Source organism: Leptonotus elevatus, chromosome 4 (genome assembly GCF_054856555.1).
Source record: "Leptonotus elevatus isolate MCC_2025b chromosome 4, RoL_Lele_1.0, whole genome shotgun sequence".
Classification (NCBI taxonomy): domain Eukaryota; kingdom Metazoa; phylum Chordata; class Actinopteri; order Syngnathiformes; family Syngnathidae; genus Leptonotus; species Leptonotus elevatus.
In genome coordinates, this window is record NC_141242.1 from 14540133 (window position 1) to 14551949 (window position 11817).

The 11817-nt window shown below is 38.1% G+C and overlaps 1 protein-coding gene across 2 annotated transcripts; it reads left to right on the top strand.

The window, feature by feature from the left end:
- The first annotated feature begins 534 nt into the window (after positions 1 to 534).
- chkb (choline kinase beta) lies at positions 535 to 11689 on the top strand. 2 transcript variants are annotated; one of them, XM_086074486.1, is made up of 10 exons: positions 535 to 1168; positions 4057 to 4279; positions 5440 to 5573; positions 5655 to 5759; positions 7536 to 7594; positions 7859 to 7946; positions 8025 to 8133; positions 8952 to 9052; positions 9141 to 9222; positions 9880 to 11689. In XM_086074486.1, exons 1-10 carry the CDS (start codon positions 618 to 620, stop codon positions 9934 to 9936), a joined length of 1509 nt encoding a protein of 502 aa, XP_085930612.1. In that variant the 5' UTR covers positions 535 to 617; the 3' UTR covers positions 9937 to 11689. The 2 variants fall into 2 exon arrangements, with proteins under 2 accessions (XP_085930612.1, XP_085930613.1); XM_086074487.1 differs by having other exon boundaries at positions 535 to 1045.
- Positions 11690 to 11817: the final 128 nt, after the last annotated feature.

Sequence of the window (11817 nt, forward strand, 5' to 3'; positions counted from 1 at the left end):
ATAATGACATTCAGGTCAACTCTGTGTACGTCTTTATGTTGGCTGTCTGATTAATTGGTCTACTCATTTTCTTTTCTTTTCTTTTTTACTTTACAAGATCTCGCGGGCCGGTTTAAACCTCCTCTGCTGGCCTAATCTAGCCCGCGGGGCGCATGTTTGACAACCCTGGTCCAAAACATGCGGCCGCAAATCCGATGACACGACTGCAAAGTCGATCATCGAACTGCGGCTTAGGGTGTCCTGGTGCCAAGTACACATATGGACACTCCTATGTTTGAACATGATGTTTGTTATGGACAATCCATGACGAGCACAGCAGTCGAATAACACAACAGAAAGTAAAGTCACCCATGACTTTCTACGTTTATCTACAATACAGACAGTCATGGGTGACTTGACTTTCAGTTGCATTTACCGCAAGTCTCGAGAGTACCGTTAGTGACGTAGACACAGCGCCACCCGGCACAACCAACTAGCTTGCCTTGCAACCCGGAAGTGAACTGCAATTGGACGGTTGTAAACACTGACAGACACTGTCACGTGGTCCCCAAATGTGCTAGCAAAAGGAGGCGTTGCGGCTGTTGTCGGGATGACGACTACGATTAAACATTGACCGCATGCGATTATCTAGATATGCTTTGGTCCTCTTCCGGATAGTGGGCATTGCCGGCGAGTTCCGTCCGTCTCCAGTAACCTTTCGTCGCTCTCTCCGACCTCTAGTTCGCCTCGGTTCTCCTCGAGTCTTAGCCCAGAAACTCACGATGCAGGCAGGCGGCAACATAAGCGGCGACTCGGTCCCAGTGGACGAAAAGAAGCCGACCAGCTACGAGTTGCTCATTCTCGCCCACGAGAGGACATCGAGAACCCCGAGTCCACTTTTGGGGGCCAACGGCGATGACGACTCCGAGGCGGAGTCCTTCAAGGGCGGCAGGACCGAGGAAGTAGACCGGGGCACGAAGGAGAGGGCGTACGCGTGGTGCCGAGATTTCTTGTCTGGAGCGTGGAAGACCATCCAAATAATGGACTTTCAAATCAGCATCGTCAGGTTACTACCGAATCATTTTCCCTCACTTTGTGCCATGTATTCGGGACACATTATGTTGTCCTTTACGTACCGGGAACCCCGGTTTATGGTGGAGAAGATACAGTGCACACCCACCCGTGACAGGTGAAAATCTAGATAACTTATTTATTTATTTATTTTATGAATTTTTAAAAAGTAGGTTTGAACCTCCCACACTCTAAAAACTAACTTAAACACACTTGAACTTATTCAAACACAAAAAAATATATTAGAATGGCTGTTCTCAGCCCCTTTTCGTGTAACATCACTTCGTATAACATGTCTTCTTCTTATTGTTATTATTATTATTTCTGGCAGACTAGGCACGGCCTGTGCATTGCTGCTAATATGTCTTGCTCACAGGTCACCCAAGTAAAGGGTGCATGCTTGCTGTTGAAGTTTATTTAATCTAAGTTAAATTGTGGAGAGGAATTAGCCCCGCACAGAAAAAGTATCCACTGGTGCTTGTGGTGCCAGGAAACAAAAATTCAGGAAAAGGGACGAGGTTCACCGCACACAGTTAAAAAGGGAGACAAAATTTATTCACTTGCACCAACAACCTAGGACTTCATCAGGAACAGCCTAGGCAAAACGCATTGTTAGTGTAAGTCAATAAATTGTGTCTCAAATTTTAACTGTGCGTTGGACATCTTCCTTTTTCAAGAGTTAAATTGTGTTTATATATAAACCCTCAAAATGTTCAAACATAATATATTATAACGAAAGTCCACTCGCTCAATGCTAACATATTCACAAAGCCAAAGACGGGCTAGCGTAAATTTGCAGCGGTGGTATGGTAATTATTATTTTTTGGTTCTTATTTTGTCTTGTTCTTATCATTTAGGGTCCCATTGTTGATGTGTGTCTTGGTGTATGCTGCTTATTCACTTATCTTTTATTGGACTGATTGTAGATCAATTTTATATAGAATAAAGTTATCTGAACCTGAATTTAATAATTCCAATTCCAAACCTTCAAACAGCTGTGTGTTTAACACACACACGGAGCAGCAACAAATACAACCAGCACGCAATTCACAGGCATATATAGTAGGGGTGATCGATTCGGCAATATATTGCGATATTACAGCGCACAATTCTCGATATGAATCGATTTTAAAACATCAATATTTCATGGGAATATTCAACAAAACGTCTTACTTAGGGTTAGGATTCACACATTAAGCATGGAAGAATGTTATATCAATGGAACATTTAAGCCTTAATATTTTATTTCAGTGCTGATCAAACATGAAACAGACTGCAACCTGTTTGTTAAACGCAGTGGCTCAGTTATAAGCCAGAATTTTCAGATAAATAAATACATTTTCATACAAATCTTACAGTGTACAAGTTTACTGATTAGTAGGGGTGTGAATTGCCTAGTACCTGGCGATTCGATTCGATACCGATTAATCCCGATACGAATCTATAAATTGATTATTGCAAAAAAAAATTAACTCAAAATTAGGAAATACTAATCAGTAAACTTGTACATGTACACTGTAAGATTTGTATGAAAATGTATTTATTTATCTGAAAATTCAGGTTGTCTGTTTCCTGTTTGAACAGCACTGAAATAAAATATTAAGGCTTAATGTTCCATTAATATAACATTCTTCCATGCTTAATGTGTAAATCCTAACCCTCAGTAAGACGTTTTGTTGAATATTCCCGTAAAAAAATGATGTTTAAAAATTGATTCGGCCGCATATTGAATCGATTCGAGAATTGCGCGCTGTAATATCGCGATATATTGCCGAATCAATTTTTTCTAACACCCCTACTGATTCGTATGTTCTAAATTTGAGTAAACAAATAAATACACTCGCAATAATAAATTTATAGATTTGTATCGGGATTAATCAGGATCGAATCGTGACCTATGAATCGTGATACGATGTGAATCGCCAGGTACTAGGCAATTCACATCCCTAATATATATAGTATTTTCTCTAATGTGTTGAAAAGATAGACTGCAGGTTATTTGGGGGGCTTCTCTTTTTCTACTTCTACATTTATTATGCTGCCTCTACTCCTGTAGAGTTTGAAAAGTTTCATGGCACGCCACCAAACAAAAATGTCACCAGAACTATATAGTGAACCTCTACTACTTGCCTGCGAGGGGTACCGAGCCTTGCAGTGAAAAATTGCAAGTACGATAAGTGAAACCACCCCAATTGCTTCTGTTAATTGTTTTAACTGTAAATTATGCCACAAACTGCGATCCCAAAACAGTTTAATCCCGTTTCAAGATCATTTTACAACAATGAACCATAAAAATAAATGGCTTACAGAATACCCAGAGTAAGATTTTAGTCCCTCAGTTGAGATCTATAGCGTCATTTAAAACGCTTCTTCCATGACCACAGTTGTACTACTTTCCTACCCTCCCGGGCTTTGGTGACATTTTAGGAGGTTCTAGAAAGACAACAAATGTGCGCTGAAAACAGCAAATAGCTTGTAAAATGTAATTCACCCTTATGCTCGGTGACCTGTGTATCCACTTTTTGTTCCATTTTTGTTTGTTGATATACTGCAAGATGTTTATCAAATGTCAAATATGCCATGGCTCAAATTAAGGTTGCGAAACACCGATTTGGACCACAGTCCGTTCTGTGAAGCTGGTTAAACTTTTATTTTTTGTTTTTGAAAACATTTCACATTCAATCAATATTATTTGGAGCGATTCTTACCAGAGTCAAAGCTGGCACCATCATAAACCATTTATTTACTGTGCAGATAATGGAGTAACATTTACACAATTATTTATTATTTAATTTCATAGATGTATAACACTTTAGCTGGTCAAATAAGATTAGGGCAAAAGTAATAAAATATATAGATATAATAGTTGGAAATTTCATTTCCAACTATTATATCTTACGAAATCCGTTGCAAACACAGTTGAACCTTGGACACTGGCGGAAATGAGGCCAAGTCTGATGATAGTGATTATCGTGTAATGTTTTATGTTTTCTTGTTCTTTTCCAGTGGCGGCCTGAGTAATCTGCTTTACCTGTGCAGCCTGCCTGACCACGTGCACAGCGTAGGGAAGGAGCCTCGTCGGGTGCTCCTCAGAATCTACGGTGCCATCCTCCAGGGCGTGGACTCGCTGGTGTCGGAGAGCGTCATGTTCGCCATTTTGGCCGAGCGCACTTTGGGACCCAAACTTTACGGCATCTTCCCAGAGGGGCGCTTGGAGCAGTATCTTCCAGTATGACACGCTGACCTACATTTACGTACAACCTAAATTTGTTACGTGACAATTTATATTTTAAATGTAAAAAAAAAAAAAGGCTACACACAGTCACAGATTTGATAGTATGGAATGCAGGGGTGAAAGTGGGCTGGAACGGTTCGGAACTGCGTTCTGGTAAAAAATTTGGGACCGGTCCGAAAATATGATGGCAACTGTCAAAACCCCATGTTAAATAACCTGCCAGGCAGGCACCCAAGAAGAAGAAAAAATCTACTAACGTCAGATTTGCATACAAGTCACCAAAAGCACGGGGACCGTGAGGCGGCTCGATTGCCTATCACGTGGGCCGGCGCGGATGACGTGTTTGGTGCTGCGAAAATTCGCATATTCGCCAAAGTTGAAAATTTTGAACTTTCTTCGCATTTTGCCTCGCGGCCTGAAATATGTGCCACATCGGCTTCGGGGATGGACTACGTCACACACAGCGTCCTGTCTGTTGTCACCTGCGTGCAACAACACGGGCAGCCACTTAATACCCCCGTAAAAAAAAAATCCTCTCCTGCGGGTACAACGCATGTTTTTCAATAAATACATAAACACGCGTGGGCTTTGTTTTGGAACAAGAAAAAAATATTTGTAGCGGAGAAGAAAAAGAAAAGCAAGCACTCGCGCTGCATTCAATGACCACACACGCAGTAAGAAATGTCAGATATACATAGAAAAAGCTCAGACGACTGAATGTTACTGTTTTTCTGTTTTGTTCCAGATGTTTGAAGTTTAAATATCTGTTTGCAATGAACCTTTTCGAAGAATCTCCACTTTTCTGTGGTAAAAGTTATAATGTCCCACGGCAGGGGATGCAATTTTTGTACGGGGGTAAATACTTTTGGCACGACAGCAGAACGCTTCCCCCTATTTTGGTGTGAACATAGCATAAAGTGCTTCTGAATTGTTCCAGTGTGCTTATGTGGCGTAATCCGTTTCCGACAATATATATTATTTGTTTATCCGACGGAGTTCTGTCCACCGGCTTCGTTCTCCATGTATCTGACGAGTCGCGTCGATGTGTGCACGTCTGTGTTTTTATCTGCTATTTTGCACACCATAAAAAATCAAAAAAAAACATTCTGGCTATTCATATTGACGTTTTTGTTTGTCTGATTTGAAAATGGCAGAACACCCGCATGCGCACAGATCAGCTGTCAAACGCCGACATCTCCGCTGAGACCGCCACAAAGTTGGCACGTTTTCACAAAATGGTTATGCCCTTTAACAAAAAGCCCACCTGGCTGTTTGGGACCATTGACAGGTAAGTAGTAAAACTAGTTCTCTCCTCACGTCACTCGCGCTTGTTTAATGATGTGACATGTTGTTGACTGCATCTGTTAAGATACATGGATCAAGTGTTGACGCTGAATTTCACGCGCGATGCTCATGTGAAGAAGTACAAGAAGCTGATGAAGTTCAATCTGCCAACGGAGCTCAAGAACCTTCGGTGAGTGGACTTGACTGTCTCTCAATGACACGTAGAACTTTGAGTCATATGCTGTTCCTTCATAGTTAATACCTAATAATTAAAACATAAAAGGGGCATACATATTTTTTAATCAAGTGAATAATTTAAGTCATTATATTGTCTCTAATTGATTTAAAAGTGGGCAGCTGGTCTGAGATGATGCAAAGTACACACGGGCTCATTAAACCATAACAATATGTGCAATGTCAGTGTTTTATGGCTCTTTATACAGTGCTCATAAAATCGTTTTATCTAATGCAGATAAGGGAGAAAACAAAACATTATTATTACATGATTTATTTTCCTTAGTGTGGTGTATCTCAGGCTTACACATAGCGAGTGTTGCTATTTTGTCAGGTTTCATTCAAAACTGCAAAACATTGCAAAGACAGCAACTTTTCTTGTCACCATCACGTTTTGAACGTTTAAAAGTTCTTTGAGAGCATAAAAATGTCTTGCAAGGGGCTACCAAACATCTTTACAACGTTTTGCAGTCTTGAACGAAACCTGATGAAATAGCAACACTCGCTAAATGTGCATACCCTTGCAAGCTTGCGCTGTTCTGTGAGACATGGGCTTTAAAGCTTTAGAAAAAGCTTTCTTGATTTTTGCCTTCATTGGGAAAGCGGCTGACCTTTATCCCAGTGCCTTCTCCTCTCAATTGTCTACGCGGCCAGTTGGCATTCCGCACGTGTCTATCTCCCTTACCAAACGCTAAGATGCAGATTGTGCTGCATTTTATGATGATAAAGTGTTCCCACATCAACTAGGAATCTTGTTATGGACACACACGCGCACACAAGTTTGTTTTACTATTTTTGTGGGGCCATCTCATTGACATAATAACCCTAACCTAACCCAATGTCCTAGCCCCTCCCCCTAACCCCAACCATCAAAAATGATTGCCTACCCTCATTCCTTACCCTAACCTCAACCATAACCCAATTCAAACCCAAACTCTAAAATCAAGTCTTGACCCTCAAAAAGAGGTCTAAACTTGTGGGGCCCAGCAAAATGGCCCCACAAGGACGGGGGCGGGCCCCACAACTCTGTGAAATCCCGATATATTGGCCCCAATATGTAACAAAAACAAGACCGCACACACCATAGTGCAGTGGTTGCTTACTTTTCAATCCAGGGGAGACATTTATTTTCCAATTATCCTCATATCCACGACAAATAAACAAACGGGTAACTACCATGTGTGTTGCCCTGAATGGAAAAAGTTATGTCACGGAACAAGTTCGTATTTGGTATGACTATTCTCTAAAAAAACTGAATAGGGGGGAGTATATTATTGAAAAACTGTCAATCTCCACCCATTCTGGGAGCTGTTATATTTCATAATGTAATTTATGTACAGGTGACAGTATAATAGCTAAATTTTTTGTTAAAGTGAACTTTTTATGATGAAGTGGAAAATCTCAAGAAAGTGGCAAAATGCTATTTCTTTATTATTCTTGTTGTTATTATTATTAATATTTAAGTTATTATTTACAATATTATCCACGCCAGCCACCAATATACTTTCAATTGTTTATTGTATAGGAAAGTCATCTTCAGAAAACGGTGTTCATCCCACAAGGGAGCAATGATTTGGTGTTCCGTTTCTGATACTCTTGTCGTTTATGCTTCTAAAAAACACTTAAATGTCAAATTTGTTGAGTGTGCAAATCTTTTGGACTTAACTGAATGTCATGTGTTGTTCTTAGCTGTTTAGTAGGGTCAAATGTCTCTTGCTCTTGTTTCACACAGTGACTTACTGGCAGCAACACCATCGCCTGTGGTCTTCTGCCACAATGATGTCCAAGAAGGTAAAAAAAAAACACACACACACAAGCACGAAAAGCTCTCTCCAATAATGGGATCTGCAGACCACTAACAGTTTGCTCATAAATGTTCACAGTCATTAGTGGGCAGGATGGTCATGTATGTATCTGAGAAGTCACGAAGTTTGAACACTTCGTCCATTCCTTACTTTGTCAAAAAAAAAAAAGAGGCTCATTTGCTTTTTTGTTTTGTGTCCAAATGTACTTCTACTTATGTATACATTCAGACTACTTTTGCCACCTCTGCAGGTAATATTCTGATACTGCACAAAGCGGACCAAAGCTCAACAGACCGACTGATGCTCATCGACTTTGAGTACAGCAGCTACAACTACAGGTGAAGTCGTGTTTGAAATGTAGCTTTATATAAATAAATCTGTGCCATTTGAATGCGTTTAAAAAATTTATAATTTAGGGGTTTTGATTTCGGGAACCATTTCTGCGAGTGGATGTATGACTACACCTACAACCAGTGGCCCTTCTACAAAGCCACGCCGGAGGATTACCCAAGCAGAGAGCAACAGGTTGGTACACGTTTTCATCATTTATTGCAACTTGAACACATTCAAATTACATTGGACTGGATTATTCACATTTAGTAAGTATTCATGAACTAAGTATCATTATCTTTGTAAATGCAACATTTTTGATACATATTAAACGATAGAACGATGAAAGTAACAATATATGCTTTATAAAATGTATTTTTGTTTCACAGTGCCCTCTAGTGAAATTTTGAGTTAAGATTTAATATGTTACTGAAAGTAATGTGAAAAGTGAGTGAAACAAAGCTAAACCTAAACACAAAACAATATAGAATAAAGATAAGTACTGTATGGTGGGGGGATGAAATAAAATATGTAATCTATAAGTTGTAAATATGCAGGAAAAAAATATGATTTTAAGAGAATTACATCGAGGGAAAGTCATAATTTTTAAAAATGCTTGCAAATTTACAAGAAAGGTTGTAATACTACAAGGGAAAAAAATCACAAAAGGTCATAATAAGCGAGTTAAAATAAATATTTCGATCAAGTTGATGGGGAAAGTCGTAATATTGCAAGATAAAAGCCTAATTATTTTAAGAAACTTTACGTAAGTGATAATATGACACCATAGTCTTATTTTTTCAAGAAAAAAGGTGGCAATTCTTCAAGAAGAAAAAACAATTTGAGAATAGAAAGAATGAATCATTTTACAAGAATGAATAAATTTGAAGTCATATGGGTTTTTTTATGACAAAAAGCCACAAAAAACATAACAAAAATAGCTATATATATTTACGGTATGTTTGTGGTCATTTAGATATATTTAACATTTTTTTTTCTCTCTCTCTCCTTAGCTTCATTTCATCCGAAGTTATCTGTCGGAGCAGAGAGAATGCGGTGATCAAATTGTGGACCAGACGCAGATGGAGGAAGCGATGATCATTGAAGCCAACAGGTAAACTGGCCTGTCCAACATGTTGACAATAAAAAAAAAAAAAAATGTATAACACAATTATGACAGCTTTGTCATTGCTCTTGTGCAGGTATGCGTTAGCGTCACATTTCCTGTGGGGCCTTTGGTCCATTATCCAAGCGAAGCTCTCCAAGATTGAGTTTGGCTACATGGTAAGGAGGAGAACCCTTTGTTGTTTTGATAGTAGTGGTTGTGGTTGTGAATTAAGTAACTTAATTAAGTAGAATATGAAGAGTTAAACAGTTTGTGCATCAGGATTCATGCCAGGGGCCGGATAGCGCATACAGACATTCTACGAAGATTTGATGATGATACGCGGGAAGATTTTTGCAATCAGGCTGCAGTAATATTAGTCGGGGGTTTTTGCAGAGCGTAAAGAGTAAACCTGTGAGTGTAGTTATATTTTCCAGCCGCATGTGCTGCTATTATTTGTGTTCAAACTAAATAACTACCGCAATATTGATGCTAATGGCATTAGCCAATCTATGTCGTTTCCTATTCCGTTTTGCTTGCAGACTTTTATAAAGCAAAGTAATGTGGTTTGATTAAATACACATTGTAAAATGTCTTTGTCATGTGCCTAGTTTTAAAATAAACTTTACTTTGGAGTGGCGATAGACAACTTAAAAGCATTTGACCTCTTCTGAGGAATTTTTTTTACTACCTGCCAAAATGCTGCTTGCTGACACCATCTAGCGCTCATATCTCATTGTTTTTGGATCAGATTAAACTCATGAATCAATATATTGCTGATTTTACGTAGGGTACATACTTGTCTCATTGTAATCCATGATATGATCATTTACCAGGACTACGCCCAGGTCCGCTTTGATGCTTACTTCAAGCAAAAGAAGCTCTTCTCCTGAAGCCCTCCTTGCACTCATCTGAAAATCTAAACTTTTTTGGGGGTACTTAATTTAAGTACATTTAAAAGCTTCCGGATGTCATGCTTGTAATAAGAACAGTCTTATGTGTGCATTTCTAATCAAACAATTTGAGATAGTGCAAGCAAGTTCTTTAAATCGAGTTGGATATATTCGTCTCCTGCCACAACCCCATCATTTTTTTCTTCTCTTTGATGCACTACTTTTTGGTGGACCACTTTTTGGCATAAGGATTTGTCTTGTCTTTTCATTGTGGAAGGCGGTTTTGTTATTATTTTTTGACTACCTCACTTGCTCTGATGATTGATGTTCCGTCCACATTCATATGAAGAAGCACATGTCATCCAGGACTCTAAACGGTACTCGAAAATGGATTGTGTTCCGTTATTTAGTGATTTGGACGAAGGAGTATTAGGGACGTAGTAAAAGACATGCTAATAATTTGAGAATAAATTTATAATTTTGTTGGAATAATTAAGTCATAATGCTACAAGGAAAATATTTAAGTTTTATAATGCTACAAGGAAAATATTTTCAGAAAATAGTCATAAAATCCCTTGAAATAAAATTAGACTGAAGTCATACTTAAAGAAAAAAAAACGAAATTTGTAAGGGTGAAAGTTGCCATATTACACACAAAAAATCATGTAACTTTACAAGAATTATGTCATAAATTTATGAGACAACTTATAGTTTTGGGAGAATTAAGTTACAAAATTCAAGAGCTCATAATTTTACAAAGGTTTCAGAGGAGATTTCACCCATTTCTGAAAGGCACTATATAACTTATCAGTATTATGACTTTATTGTAATACTCTGACTATTCGCTAATATTCAACTCTCCTTATTGCAATGTTATTGTTTTAAAAATGACATCTCTTCATAATTTACAAGAATAAAGTCATATTACAAGACATAGTATGTATTTCCCCAACAATGAAGTCATAGATTTGCCAGGGAAATCATCAATTTAAGGGAAAACTCATAATATTACAAGAATAAAATACAATTATTAACTAAAAGTTACAAATTTGCAAGATAAAAGTTGATTTGACAAGATTTTTTTAAGAATAAAATCATAATTGCCCCCCCCCCCCAAAAAAAAGATAATAGGTATTTTAGTGTCTCATGGTGATTTCACTTTCTATTGAAAGGCGCTATAATTTATGACTACACTATTAAAAGTTAAAACTGACTTTTCTTTCAAATTTGACCTGTTGTTTGTGATATCATCTTGTTCTCATAGAATTATGACTTAATATGACTTCTATTTTGTCTACTGTCTCTTGTCAGTGTGGCACTAATACTGGCACCAATACTCCTGACCTTTATAAGCTGTGATACTGCTCTACTGTACTCCACAAAATAACTATTGGGACAGGTGTACCGTCAACAGTGTCGAGGTGACTGTGCTGTAAATAATACTACAGCATGAATGTTTATGACATAAAAATTAAAACAATCAACAACAACATTGACATCTTACTGGATTTTTTTTTTTTTTTGTATTATTATTCCTGAGCACGGCTTAAAATATATGGAGTGGCTTGTTTTTGTGGTTTGTCATGCACCTTTTTATTGAATTTGTTGTAACCAAAAAAGCTCTACCAACCATTTTTGGGAGATAAAAGTAAATGGTGAACTTTTCCAGCCTATTTAAGTGCAGATAAAGCATACTGTTCTCTGTTTTGCATTGCTCCTGTGTGTATAATTTAATAAACTTAAATCTCTACAAGAGAGGTGTCCAAACTTTTTCTTTCAAGAACTGCATACAGATTAATACAAGGCCCACTTGACATGCTTCACCTTTACCTTTACGCTCTGAAACATCCATCCGGTCAAGGTATGTGAAGCAATTACATA

Coding starts and splice junctions, on each gene's coding strand:
- chkb (XM_086074486.1), top strand. CDS start 618: ATGCGATTATCTAGATATGCTTTGGTCCTCTTCCGGATAGTGGGCATT. Junction 9,053..9,140: donor ATGATCATTGAAGCCAACAG/GTAAACTGGCCT, acceptor GCTCTTGTGCAG/GTATGCGTTAGCGTCACATT. Junction 9,223..9,879: donor AGATTGAGTTTGGCTACATG/GTAAGGAGGAGA, acceptor ATCATTTACCAG/GACTACGCCCAGGTCCGCTT.